The 14,848-nt window shown below is 42.2% G+C and overlaps 1 protein-coding gene across 6 annotated transcripts in view; it reads left to right on the top strand.

Moving 5' to 3' along the window:
- Crot (carnitine O-octanoyltransferase) overlaps window positions 1–14,848 on the top strand; it is a 50,992-nt gene that overhangs the window by 549 nt on the left and 35,595 nt on the right. For 3 of the 6 annotated variants that reach the window (XM_036181653.1, XM_036181648.1, XM_036181649.1), the window contains exons 2-6: window positions 44–129; window positions 2,492–2,627; window positions 11,635–11,759; window positions 13,003–13,184; window positions 13,389–13,513. In XM_036181653.1, coding sequence (XP_036037546.1) covers window positions 2,513–2,627; window positions 11,635–11,759; window positions 13,003–13,184; window positions 13,389–13,513 — 547 coding nt within the window. In that variant the 5' untranslated portion in view covers window positions 44–129; window positions 2,492–2,512. The remainder of the gene's footprint in view (window positions 1–43; window positions 130–2,491; window positions 2,628–11,634; window positions 11,760–13,002; window positions 13,185–13,388; window positions 13,514–14,848) is intronic. The other 3 variants (XM_036181650.1, XM_036181651.1, XM_036181652.1) reach the window with 2 other exon arrangements.

Here is a 14,848-nt window from a genome sequence, read left to right as displayed (position 1 = left end):
CCCTTCCTGGTAATTAGTTGAGCGCATTTCTTCCTTCTTACAGTCACCGTCCTTGTTCAGGTTCCCGCGGTTTCAAATCAGAATTGTTCAAACTCCTGGCAGTCCTGAACACTTCATCTTGGTTTACTGGTATGTGATACTCTTATTTGTTTACTTACTCTTCCTGGGTCTCTTTCCTACTTCTCTGATTTCACATCACTTTGCTTTGAGGAAATCCACTCTAGTTTTTGGAATCGTTTTCTTAATTTTATTGGAATCGTTTAACTTAATCTGTGTGGTTGAAAACTTAAGACAACTCTTGAAGAATCTATGATTACCTGCTGCGGGGATTAAGCACCATGGCAACATAAAATTAGTATTCTTGTTCTGGGCTCTGTGGTGTCTGTTAAGTGGCAAGGAAGTGTAAAGAGAATATTAGTTTCCTGGTGCTGTCACAGCAGATGATCACAAGCTTAGCAGGTAAATGAACACAGCTTCTGTAGATCTGAAGTCTGAGTGAGTTTAGCTGTTGACCCTGCTCAGAATCTCAAAAGATCAGGGTTTCTGTTATGAGTCATTTTCTGAGGTTTTAGGGGGGGGAGAATCCTTCTTCGGGTTCATTATGTTGGCAGAATTTAATTCCTGCTCACTTGCAGTAGGATTGAGGTTCCCGTTCTTGTCAGCACTGTTTGTCTCTGAGTTCTTGAGGTTGTGGATATAGACATAGAGGCGGCAACCTCTCTACCCCTAGGATTCAAATGGTTTGGTCAGGTCCTGTCTATTTAAGGCCATTTTGTGTAGATTAAACCCAGGTGCAACCACGGGAGTCATGATCATGTATCATAAAGACAAGTTCTGGAGACTAAAAAGGGTAGGTAGGAGTTGAGGTCATCATTAACAATTACACCTACTTTAGTCCATAATAGAGTTGTTTCAGGGTGGACTGTTTTTATGGCATGCTTTTGGGGCATTAAAAAAATCTGGCCGGGTGGTGGTGGTCCACGCCTTTAATCCCAGCACTCGGGAAGCAGAACCAGGTGGATCTTTGTGAGTTCGAGGCCAGCCTGGGCTACCAAGTGAGTTCCAGGAAAGTCGCAAAGCTATACAGAGAAACCCTGTCTCGAAAAACCAAAAACCAAACAAACAAACAAAAAAATCTGATGACTGTATGGTTATACATCGAAAGATAAAGAGATTCTATTAGTTCCTTGCCTAGAGTTAGGTGGGTGTTGGTGGCACACACCTCTAATCCCAAGCACCAGGGAGTTAGAGACAGGCAGGTAGGTCCGTGTGAATTCTGGCAAGCCTGGTCTACATTGCTTGTTCCAAGCCAACAGATTCTGTCTCAGATATAAAAAGGATACATTTTGAGGTCCAGTGAGATTGATCATTAGATATGGCACCTGTAGCCAAGCCAGATAACCCAAGTGTGATCCCCAGGACCCACAAGGTAGACAAGAACAAACTCCTGTAGGTTGCCCTCCTACTTTTACATGTGTGCTGTGGCAGCCCACCACCACCAAATACACATTCCCATTTTTTTCCAGCCAGTTGCCTAGGAGCAGATGGTTGGAAAGCGGCTGAGTCTATATTTAGGACCAAGAGCCACATTTCTATTAAGTCCGAAGCTGTTTATCAATATTCAAATGGGATGTAAGTGAAACCATTAAAAAGGAAGAGGCTGAACTTTGAGGTCCTAAGGTATTAGCCAAAGTAATCTACCATGCCTTTGTTTCTGATATTAACTTTTATAACACATGAGTAGAATATTTTATTTAACTTTGCTATTTTAAAATAGGATATGAAAGGACAGGAAGTTTTCATTCAGTATTAATTTCTTGTTTTCTTAGTTACTGTTTTTATATGGAATTTATAAATGACCTTTTCAGAAACCTTAATTTTTATTGAATACCAATGTACCCTGTTCATATATGGGGTTATTTTGATTTTGATGAGAATTACCACAGATGTAGAAAATATTTAAGATTGGGTTGTGATACTCAAACCAATCTGAGTAGGTCCCATGCCATTTGCATAGTTTTGAGTTACATTAGCTTGTCACATGAATTCTTACAGTCTAAAATATTCCATGACCCATTCTTCCATACCTCTGTATTGCTTTTTAGAGTTTCTCAGACCACATCCAATCTTACCCACCTAGCAAGACACTCTGAGGTCCCTTAATGCCCTGTAACGTTGCCTTGTGGAAGGGGAGGGTATAATCTAACAGATCTGCATTTGGATACTCATGATGGCCTCTCACACAGATAACTAAATCTGCGATTTCTGTTTTCTTATGTAAAGCAGTGTGAGGTTAGGAGTAAGCATGCTTTTTGTAGCACACTGCACTGCCTGGTGTTTGATGATGCTGATGACTACTGGTGGTCTCCCTGATGATGCTTTGATTCCTAGTATGTTAAATTTACACTGTTAAAAGTTGATTTTCTTTGTCCAACAAGTTTACAAATACTTACAAGATTGAAATTGTGACTGATGTTGCTCTTTTTTTCAGTTTTTCTACTTTGACTGTATCATGGAAAATCAATTGGCAAAATCAATTGAAGAACGGACATTTCAGTATCAAGATTCTCTTCCGCCATTGCCTGTCCCTTCACTTGAAGAATCATTAAAAAAATACCTTGAATCAGGTGTGTTCATAATCTTCTAGTGTAGATTAATATTGTTAGTGACAGAGAAATGATGTCAATGTGGGTCTAATTGTAGATGCCTCTAGGCTCATCCTTACAACATGCAAAGCTTTTTAAAAGTTATTTTCTCCATGGTTTGAAAAGGCTGATAGTATTAATTGCCTGCAGTGTAAATATCCCGTCTGCTTGTAAAAGTCCCACTTAGGGCAAAGATTTTGAAATTTTTCTCTGTCTTTTGCTATCACCATATTTGACCTAATATCTCTTGGATCTTGTAGTTGCAGATATTGTAGTAATTCCTTAAAATGGTTCTTCAGTTTGCTCCCTAACGCCTCTCCGAGCGTATGTCCAGTCCATCATGTCCACATTTTCCCTCGAATTTCATCATCCGTATATAGTCACCACTTTAAGTCAGCAGCCACCTGATTGTACTAACTCCTTCATTCACCTGGCCACTCAGGGTTGAGAGCAGGGTTCTCAACTTAGTAATGCTGCAGTTTCTCATGTTGTAGTGGCCCCAACCATACAATTATTTCATTGCTACTCTATAACTGTAATTTTGCTACTGTTGTGACTTCTACTGCAAATGTCTGTGTTTCCAGTGGCATCAGGTGGCCTTTGTGAAAAGGTCATTTGACTCCCCAGGGGGTCGTGACCCACAGGTTGAGAACCCCTGGTTTAGTGGTTTCTAAGTGAGCCGGTCATTTGAGTTCGTTGCCTACTTGTTGCATCTCCACCTCCTTTTCTCTGCTTACTTCTCCCCTTTGCCTTCATAATCTATCCTAAACACCGCAATGGTGAACATAAGATATTGGGTCAGCTTTCTTTCCTCTTAAAAATGTACATTGTGGAGCTCTTTCCTCCTCCCTCCCCCTCCTCCCCTTCTCTTACCCTCCTCCCCTCCTCTTTTCTCCCTTTCTCCTACTCCCCTCCTTCCTCCCTTTTCCCTCCCCTTTCCCCTCTCCCTCCCCCCTCTTTCCCCTCTCCCTCCCCCTCCTCTTTCCCCTCTCCCTCCCCCCTCCCCTTTCCCCTTTCCCTCCCCCCTCTTTCCCCTCTCCCTCCCCCTCCTCTTTCCCCTCTCCCTCCCCCCTCCCCTTTCCCCTCTCCCTCCCCCTCCTCTTTCCCCTCTCCCTCCCCCTCCTCTTTCCCCTCTCCCTCCCCCTCCTCTTTCCCCTCTCCCTTTCCCCTCTCCCTTTCCCCCTCCCCTTTCCCCTCTCCCTCCCCCTCCTCTTCTCCTTCTCCTTTTCCCCCTCCCCTTTCCCCTCCCCCTCCCCCTCCCCCCTTCTCCTAATGAGGACTGACTTGCTGCACTTGCTGCACAGCTGTCATGTGGGACATTCTGTCAGACAGCACTGTGGCAGCTCTTCACTTGCCTGTGTTCTCTCTCTTGTCTGCTTTCTTATGTTGCTCACCCTTGTAACTACCTGCAAACAAATATTTGAGAGGGCCAAACGGGAGCTAAATGTTTTACTTGATTGTTTAGCTGAGTGTAGAATTCTGAATTGGGTGTGCTTTAAGAATTCTAGAGGCCTTGTTCGTTTCTTATAGGAAATATGGAGCCATTCTGACTTTGAAATATGGTGGCATTCTGATTTTGGGTCCCTTCCTGCTAAAAACCATAGTACCTTCCATTACATCTTCTTACCAAATTTGTGTGTACTTTTTAAAATTATTAATTTATTTAACTAACTCACCAATTTCAATTAATGCTACCTGTATGAGTATCAGTCATCCACTCAGTGGGGCATGGAAAGCCAACTAGATGCTGCACCCCTAAAAAAAGTAACTTTCCATCAGCAACCATCAGCTCCTCAGCTGGGAGTGAAGCCTTGGGAGTCCCTTCCCAATCCATGCTAGAATTAACTCTTGTGATCTTGTGGAGGTGCTGAGTTCATGAGTGCATCAACGATCGTTTCCAGAGGACAGAACTTCTCAGCACTACATCTACCCTCCTGCTCTTACAGTCACTCCAACACCTTCCTTGATTCCGGGATCTTGGGGAGGGGGTTGATAGAGATGGCCCATCTATTGCCAAACACTCAGTCACTTATTCTTGCCCTTTAAACAGTCATGAGTCTCTGCATTAACTATGACCCATTGCAGTAATAAGCTCCTCTGACCAAGGTTGAGAGCAGCACAAATCTATGAATATAGTTAGAAGGCATTTTGACAACATGATCATTTAGGAAAATACCAGTAGGTTGTCTTTGCTAGAGCTTATGATTTCTCTATTGTTGGGTTTTGATTATATTTACAGAATGAGGCATGGATTTTCTCCTGAGGAACAGGTCTCAAATCCAGTCAAAAGAGCGGTTACCCCAGTAAATGGTTTTGCCTCTATTGCAACAGTGGTTACAATGTTGCCTTAAGGTTGGTAGTGTAGCATGCAGAGTCCAGCACTGAATACAGTATTGATGCCTTTTATGTTCTATCAGACTACATAGCACCTTCCAGCAGTATGCAAGCTAGCCAGCAGTAAGAGAGTTTCCTAGTCAGTTCATTGATTTCTCTGTGTCCTGCAACCAAAGTGTGTGATGTCTTTAGCAGTAAGATCTTATCATCTAGTCCTGTGGCTCTGAACCTTCCTAATGATGCACCTCTTTAATACAGTTCCTCATCCAAATGTTATTTCATGGCTACAAATAATTAATTTTTCTCCTGTTATGAATCATGTTAATATCTGATATGCAGAGTATCTGCTATGTGACCCCAGTGAAAGGGTTGTTTGACCCCAAAGGGGTTGCAACCCACAGGTTGAGAACCACTGATCTCGTCATTGCGGGCAACAAAGAACAGTGGCAATAGCCTGTATTGTTGGGGTGCTCCTAGGAATGGAACCCTTCCCTGGCACTTAAATTCCTGAGCCTTGGTTTGTGTATTTTTGATTAGGTTACAAATTAGTGAGGTTTCGTAAGTCCTTCGTTGTGGCTAACCCACCCTCTATCCCTCCTTCTCCCACCCCATCCTCATCCCCACTTACACCTCTAGCTTCCAGTGCCCACCCCTGCCACACTCTTGCATACTGTGTGTACTCTACCCCTCCTACTGGGTTACTTAGTGTGCCAAACCATAGGTTCCTACACGGTTTCCTCATGCATTCTTCATTTTGGTTGCTCCTGCTCCTGGCCCTTTACTTTATGCCCCTCACTCCATTTGAGTGACCCAGACAGGTCTCCCTTTCTGTTTTTTTAAATTCCCTTTTTAGCACTTTATAACCCCAATTTACATTCCATGCCAATTCACTCAGATCAACCAGATTCTTTTCTTACCCTGTAAAGATCATAATTTATCACTGGGCTCAGCAAAGCAGCAAAATCCCACAATAATCCCAAGGTCTGTGCTTTTTTTTTTTTTTTTTCTTTATTAAGAAATTTTCTACTCACTCTACATACCACCCACAGATCCCACCTCCTCTCTCCTCCAGCCCTCTCTCCCAAGCCACCCCACATGCCCACATCTCCCAAATCAAGGTCTCCCATGGGGAGTCAGCAGAGCCCAGCACACTGAGCCTAGGCAGATCCAAGCCCCTTTCCACTGCACCAAGGCTGCGCAAGGCATCACACCACAGGCACCAGATTCCCAAAAGCCTGCCCATGCACCAGGGACAGATCCCGATCCTCCTGTCTGGGTGCCCCCCAAACAGTTTGAGCCAAACAACCATCTTCCTTATCCAGAGGGCCTAGTCCAGTCCCATGGAGGCTCCACAGCTACTAGTCCACAGTTCATGGGCTTCCACTAGTGTGGCCGGTCATCTTTGCACACCTTCCCATCATGATCTTGATGTCCCTCGCCTGCAGTTTCTCTCCTCTCTCTCATTGATTGGATTCCCGGAGCTCAGCCTGGTGCCTGGCCAAGGATCTGCATCTGCCTCCATCTGTCACTGGACAAAGGCTCTATGATGACAGTTAGGGTATTCGATAGACCAGTCACCAGAGTAGGCCAGTCCAGGCACCCTCTGGACCACTGCCAGCAGAAACATACAACACTACCACCAAAAAATAACAGGAATTAACAATAACTGGTCATTATATCCATTAATATCAATGGTCTCAATTCACCTATAAAATAATACAGGCTAACAGAATGGATATGAAAACAAGATCCATTTGCTGCATACAAGAAACACACTTCAATTTCAAAGACAGACACTACCTCAGAATAAAAGGCTGGGAAAAGACTTTCCAATCAAATGGATTTAAGAAGCAAGCTGGTGTAGCTATCCTAATATGTAGTAAAATAGACTTCAAACTAAAATCAATTGAAAGAGATCAGGAAGGACATTACATATTTATCACAGGGAAAATCCAACAAGATGAAGCCTCGATTCTGAGTATTCATGCCCCCAATACAAGTGTACCTACATTAGTAAAAGAAACGTTACTAAAGCATAAATCACACATCAAACCCCATACACTAGTATTGGGAGACTTCAGCACCCCACTCTCACCAATGGACAGATATGCCAGACAGAAACTTAACCAAGAAATAAGGGAACTAACAGACATTATGACTCAAATGGACTTAATAGATATCTATAGAATATTCCACCCTAACGCAAAAGAATATACCTTCTTTTCAGCACCCCTAGATGAGGACATCATGGTCCATGCTTCTTCACTGCCTTTTTACTGTAGTCCTATGTGTCTCAGAAAGCTGGGTGTCATACACCACCTCTCTCATGACCAGCCCCCGCTACCATTCCCACCTCATTTTCTCCCTCACCATTCTTCGTGTATCACCGAGTTCCAAGTGATATCCAGGAGAGGATACTTAGAACAGCCAGATCTAATTTGTACTTTGCCTTAGCCCCTCCTGCCATTAGAAATATAGTGAGTTGTTAGGTCTCAAACCTGGAACACATGGCTGAGGTTCCTATTTAACGTATCAGAGTGGACACTGGTGGTTAGGTTATCCCTGCATCCCTCAGGCTCTACCTGTTACAGGGCCCTCCTTGCTGGCATAACCACTGCCTACCCTACACCCTCAGCCCTTGGCTGGGTGTCCTTCCCTGTCTACCCTTACCTCTGTGATCCAGCCATTTTGCTGTACTGGTTCTCTTTTGCCCCCTTCATTCTACCCTTTACCTTCCTGGCCTCTTGCTTTGTCTTTCCCCTCTCCTCACATGGCCTCCCTTGTACCTGCAATAAACTTTCTCCTCCACCACACCTAGGAACACTCATGTCCTTCCTTTCTAATTTTCTTTTCATTCACCTGGTGCCAAAACCCAGGAGCAGTCATGTCCTTTCCTTCTTATTTTCTTTCTTCATTCCTGAGTCAGTACCTCCATCTCATTCCCAGGTTTGTCTGGTTTACTTGTAACCAGAGACTGTTGTGGAGGATGCCACCACGTATTGTTTTGTCACTGTCCTTCCCTCGTGGGTGAAGTTCTTTCCTGGGAGATGGGTAGCCTCCATTGCAGGTGTTATCTGTCACCCAGAGCAGGGTAATTTGGTTTCTGCCACAGCAAGGAGACACACCGTTCGGTGCAAGAGGAGGCATCTGTGTCAGGACTGTCCTGCAGCTCCTCTGCTCTCAGCGTTGGTCCTGTTTCCTCGCCCATTCCAGCTGTGTCCTAAGTCCCCTGTACCCCTGTGTGTCTGTCTCTGTTTGAGCACCAATGTGTTAGCTTTTCAAGGAGCCATGAGCAATTGTTCATTAGCCTCAGACAAGGCACTGGCAACAGACCAAAGAAATAATTCCATCTGAGTCCAGTTTGGTAAGCCAAGGAGTTTATTATTATAGGAGTATGGGTGACTTTTAAAACAGTTGTGTCATTGAAAACTCCTGCCTCCTCCCGAAAGCCAGATAGCTGGAGTCCCTGCCTTCAGTAAACCTTCTACTCTCTGTAACTCCAGCATTTCCTTCTGAGATCATGTGTAGGTGGGGATAGGCTAGAATTTCACACAAGAGCCCAACCTTAACCAACCTCTCTGAAGGAGGACCACAGACCAAATCTTGTGAAGATTATATAAATATAAAATCGTTTTCTCTGATGAAAATGGTGTAGCCATGTTAATGTTGTACACTGAGGCCAGGGCTCCACAACACCTGCCAGTCCTTGGGTATTCACATGTAAGATTGAGATTCTGAAAATCTCGCTGGGAATTCTGTGTGTTTGGGCTGGACTTAGTGACAAGTGGATCTTACTGTTGAGTGCAGGGAAGAGACCTAGTAATTTCATTAGCACACACCTGAATTCCAGCACTCTTTTCTTGAACTGATCAGTTGGGGGTGGGGAGAAAGCTGAGCATGTAATTTAACTTTTTTAAAATTTAAACTAAATGCAAGCTGTTACCTAGAAACAAAAATATATACATATTAGCTGGGTACTATGTGATTTCAATATATGGATATCATGCAGTGTTTAAAATAGGTCAAATATCTGTCTCTTCAAACAATGTTTCATTATGTTAAAAATATTCAAGATCTTGCTTTCCAAGACACTCGGTGTGTAATTGTCCATAGCAGCATTCCAGAGCTTCCTGTTCTATCTCCTTTAGTACCTACTGATCAACCTTCCACACCCTCCTCCCCTCCCTCCCCTTTTAGATTTCCATGTATCAGTGTTACCAGATGATGTTGGTTTCTGTTCTAGTTTCTTTATTCACTTAGCGTTTCCAGTTTTACCTGAGTTGTAATGCCAGTGTTCCATTCTTTTTTTTTAATGGCCGAATGATAGCTGTTCAGTGTATATGTAGTACAGTTCTTTCTCTGGTTATCAGTTGACAGATACTTAAGTTATTTCTGTTTCCTGGATTTTGTGAATAATATTTCAATATAAAATGTGTATTTTCAGTATAGTACCACTTTTTTTTAGTGTGGGCCAGAATCTTTTTTCCTAGCCTTAAGAAAATATTGTGTGGATGGGTGGTTGTCTCTCTGTGTGGATGGGGTGGTTGTGTCTCTGTGTGGATGGGGTGGTTGTCTCTGTGCGGATGGAGTGATTGTTTCTGTTGGTTTTGGTGAATACCTTCTAGCAGTCTCTTTTCATCCTTCATTTTCCCTTTGTTATTGAACATACCTTATGCCTTGAATTCTTGGACCTTGGGTTCTGCTATCAGAATTGGCTTGTTTATTGACTTACATTGAACCTTTCATATATTTTCTGTAATCTTGTATTCTTCAGGACTTAGATACTTATTTTCTCTATTTTACAAAGCCAGTAATCATTTTCTCCAGTTTGTTTGTTTATTTATTGTTTTGTTTTTTAACAGGGTTTCAGTATATTGCTTAGACTGGCCTTGAATCTCTGTTGCCTCAGCCCCTCCAGTGGCTGGGGCTCTCAGATTTGCCACTGTGTCTAGCTCACTGTGTTTTCTGGATTTTGTAGTTTTCTGTCTGCCTGCCCACCCCTGGTCTCCTTGCAGATTTCACTCACTTTATTATTATTATTTTAGATATTTTTAATGTATTTTTTGTATCTGTCTGAACACCAGAAGAGGACATCAGGTTCCACTAGACAGTTGTGAGCTGCCATGGGTGATGAGAATTGAACTCGGGACCCCAGGAAGAACAGCCAGTGCTCTTAACTGCTGAGCTATCTCCTGCCCTTGCACTCCTTTTAAAGTCACTTAACTGTTGTTTCAGTGTGTTTCTAGAAGGAATGGAGATAAATATGTGTGGTTCCACTGGATGAACTGGAAGGAGGGGTGTGTGTGTGTGTGTGTGTGTGTGTGTATGCATGCATGCACATGTGCACACACATACCTCTGTACACACTACACACTTGCATGTGTATGCTATTCCTTTTTATTTTTTATTATTGGGTTTTGTTTTTGTTTTGGATGGTATGCACCTGCTTGCCTCTGGTCCATGCTTTTTGTTTGTTTGTTTTTAACATGGATTCTGAGGATCAAACCCAAGTCCTCTTGCTAAAAAGATAAATAGTCCTCTTGCTAAAAAGATAAATACTTTATTAGTTTAGATATCACCTCAGCTCTATTTTGTTTTGCTTTCCAAATATCTTCTCCTCCTCTTCTTTTTTAAGTCTACCTTCATCTAGGAATGCTAACATTTAAAAATTCACAGATCATTGACTTTTTTGAGTACTCGCTTATTCTCTCTGAGTACAGCTATTTTAAATAGGATTTTACATTGTTCTAGGTAGATTTTTAAAGAGGCAAAAATATATTAATTTGATTTCTAATAAACTTTAATTTTCAAAACAATTGATTTTCATAGTCTAGGCAAATTTGGATAGTTTTCTTGTTTTCCTTTTTCTTTTCTTTCTTCCTTCCTTTTTTTCCTTTAGTAGGAAACTGTTTTTGGCTCTGAGACACCCTAAATACATATTACATTGCCTATGTAGGAGTCATGCTTCTAATTTAAACATCAATGGAAAAGACTTTTGTAAACGGATGGTTCTCTCCTGCCTGCCAGTTCCCAAATAACGATTCAGAGGCTTACTTTACTAATAAGTGTTTGGCTGCTGGCTCAGGTTTATTACTGGCTAGTTCTTACAACCTAAAGTAACCCATTTCTGTGATCTATGGTTTGCCATGTGGCTGTGATGTTACTGGTCTGCTAGCATGTTGTTCCTTGTGAAGCTGGCTGGCTGGCTGATGTCTCCCAGACTCCGCCCTTCTTCTCCTGTATCTCTACTTAGATTTCCAGCCTGTCTCTATCCTGTCTTGCCGTAGTCCAAAGCAGCTTTATTTATCAATCAGTGAGAGCAACGCATAGTGACAGCATACAGAAAGACATCCCATAGCAGGCTTTAATTTCTCTTACTTGCAGTTAAATAGGACTTACTTTCTACTGCATAATAGCTAGTGGGTAGCTTCGCCTCTTTAACTGTCATCTAGAATACTTTGGGGATAATTTCAGAATATTGGGACTGCATTCTACAATATCTACTGTTTTATTTCTTTTTTTAAAAAAATAGTATTTGCACTGCAATTTTCATATTGCAAACTAAAACCTTACTGTATGCTAGTGATGTTTAGATTTGTATAAAATGATTGAGGTGATATGGGAACACTTATGTCTAAATATCTCTTTTTTATAGTAAAGCCATTTGCAAATGAAGAAGAATATAAGAAAACTGAAGAAATAGTTCAAAAATTTCAAAATGGAGTCGGTGAGAAATTGCATCAGAAATTACTTGAAAGGGCGAAAGGAAAAAGAAACTGGGTATTTATTTTATGTATTTATAATTGGAAACTTGATAGTTAAAGAATTTAGAATGTATATAGCTTTCATATTTAAATTATTGCCTAAAGTGCTTGGAGTCATTGTCATTATGACCACAGAAGAGTGATCCGCATCATTGGAGAGCACTGATTTTATAAGTGAGCCTTTGTCTCACCTGAGAATGTGTTAAAATGCAGGTATCCTGGAATGTGTAATCTGTGACTCAGTAAGTCCATAACAAGGCCCAGAAATCCTTATTTTAATTCAAGCTCTGTGTGGTGTGTGCTTTGGCCAATATTGGTCATGGGATCTAGAGTTATACATGCTGGCCAAGCTCTCCACCACTGGGCCATCTCTTCACCCAGCCGTGTGCTTCTGATGCTGGTGAATTTAAACAGCACGGGAGAAGTGGGAAGCAGCTGGACATATCCTGAGGTAGACAGACTGAAGGAGAAGCTGCTGTGATCCCCAGGTCCCCCTTTGCCAGCCACGTTCTTCTCTGACTTCTTAGCTCAACCACTTCTCAGTCTCTGAGTCAGACTCTTCAGAACTAGAGGGCCTTGCCTTAGCTGAGACTAACGATGGTAACTTACCATTTAAAGAGAAGTGTGTCTGCTTCTTGATAAGACGTTTGTTCTCAATTTTGAGTCCTGGCGAGGTTTTAACTAAAGGTAAAGAAATTGTTGCTCAGCTTGTATTCATTTTACTCTGGTCTGTTTCTGGGTTACTAACTACAATTTGTACAATCCTTTAAAAAAAAAAAAAAAAACCTCCAGGTAAACTGATAAGATCTAGTGTCTACTTTCTTGGTAAGAAATTCAGCTACTTGGTGTGAAAGGGGACACATAAAAGGACTGTTAGAGAAAGGTGTAAGTTAGTTTGAAGCACACTGAAGAGTTGTATTTCTAGCTAGAATTTCAGGTTTTGTTTGGTAAAGGAACATTGTGAATGGCTTACTAGCTGTGATCATTGAGTGAGGTTTGAGGGAATGTCTCTTACACTCTGGGAGCCACTAAGTTCCTTGTTGATAGTGCGGTTAAACCAACTATTTAGGAGCTTTAGTTCTAAAGTGGGAGGGAACAATAAAGGAAGGGCGGGTATACGGGAGGGTTTTCAGTCTCTATGACGACTTCAGATGGTTTTGACATGGAATAAAAAAGGAACAAGTGTAGCATGCTTTCTTTACTTGCTAGCAGTCACATGCTCAAATATTTGAAGAACCAGTGTTCTTAATTTCGTTTAGCTGGAAGAGTGGTGGCTCAATGTTGCCTACCTGGATGTGCGCATACCGTCACAGCTCAATGTGAATTTTGTGGGTCCTTGTCCACATTTTGAACACTGCTGGCCTGCAAGGGAAGGCACTCAGTTAGAAAGAGGAAGTATAATTCTTTGGCACAACTTGAACTACTGGCAGCTGCTAAGAAGGTAAGAGTGCTAAGCGCCCTGGGCATGGACTGAGCCACGAAGATAAGGGCACTCGGGCCCTGGCACAGATGAGCTTGGGCTTGCCCGTTATGGGAAATAAGCAAATGCTGTTGATCTGAGTTATTCAGTGAAAGATGATATAGTCATGATGGCTTTCTAGTGAGTTTTAACAACGACTCTTTGATCAAAATGCTTTTTTAATAGAGAAAAATTGCCTGTACACAAATCTGGAAATACTCCTCTTGACATGAACCAATTCCGAATGTTGTTTTCTACATGCAAGATTCCGGGAGCTGCTAGAGATTCAATTAGGAATTGTTTTAGGACTGGTAAGTGAAAACATAGGACATGGGTAATTTCTTTGTTTTTTTGGAAAAGCATGGGACTTGGAGGGGGTTGCTATGATTTCTAATATACTATTTTAGATAATTGGGTTTTCATGAATTTACCAGAAACTTTCTGTGAAACTTTCTTCCCTTACTAGCTCAATAATATTCTTGATGACTTTAGCTTCTAGTTGTGTGTTATCCTCTCATTTCCTAAATTAGAACCTTAATTTCTACTCCTCAGTAAAGCCTTTTTCCTACAGACATGTCCCAGACCCTGTCAGCTCACAACTCCATCACCCAGATACTGCAGTTTCCACTGTCACTTGGGTCACCTGTGGAACCCCACATAAGTCCACCAGTGCTCACGTGGCTCTTTGTGTCCACGTTGTGATGTGCAGTTCCCTGGCCTTCCTGTTCTACACAACTGGATTCTTCCCTCTCCTGAGGGCCCATGACATCTTGCTGTAATTGTCAATTTATTCTTTCTCTTAAAGATAGGGCTGCTTCTTGCCTCTCTGCCTCATTCTCAGCTAGTTCACTGTTTTCTTATTTTTAACAAATACAGAAAAATCTGATCTTTAACCTAAGGTTGACCAGCAGCTGGGAGAATCCTTTAGAGATGTCGTGTCCCATCTCCTGCAAGGAGGTCAGGGTTGTCAGTCAGTTGCCCTGGAGATGAGGTTATGCTGAAGTAATTACGGGTTCTTAGAAGAACAGAGATGGCAGCACAGACAGATTGTGATCTTCCCTGGAAGGCTTTGAAGATGGAGAAGGGGTCGCCTGAGCTGAGGAAGTAAATAGCCTCTGTCTCTGTAGGAAGGAACAAAGCCACACCTTCATTTATCATAGAGAAACATACTTCAGATTCATCCTTCAAACCCCTGAGATCATAAAGTTGTGTTGTTTCAAGTCACTTGGTAATTTTTTCAGCCCACCCTGCTTCCTTGTAGTACATTATTAGCATGCTTGTGTACTTTGCGTACCTTTTGGAAAAGTTGATGAACTCAGTGATAAAGCACTGGTCAGCACAGGTGAGGCCCTGAGCGCAACCCACAGTACCACAGACAAAACAAACGAGAACAAACCCTGACCAACTTTCCTGGTCCTCAGGACACTGCTGTGTGTGTTAGGTCCTCTCCTTTTGCTTGTCCATTATCTGTTCCTCTCTTCTCCATTGCGTCACCAGTTTCCTTGCTTTAGTGAGTGCTCTAATCTGTGTCATCTCTCATACTAAAAGAAAAAAATTGTTTTTTTTTTTTCCCTACAAGTGCCACATCATAGTTAAAACCATCATCCCTGCAAAGCATGATGATGCAGGCCTGTCATCTGGTATCC

This window comes from Onychomys torridus, chromosome 3, assembly GCF_903995425.1.
Source record: "Onychomys torridus chromosome 3, mOncTor1.1, whole genome shotgun sequence".
NCBI classification, from domain to species: domain Eukaryota; kingdom Metazoa; phylum Chordata; class Mammalia; order Rodentia; family Cricetidae; genus Onychomys; species Onychomys torridus.
This window is presented reverse-complemented; position numbering and strand designations above follow the sequence as displayed.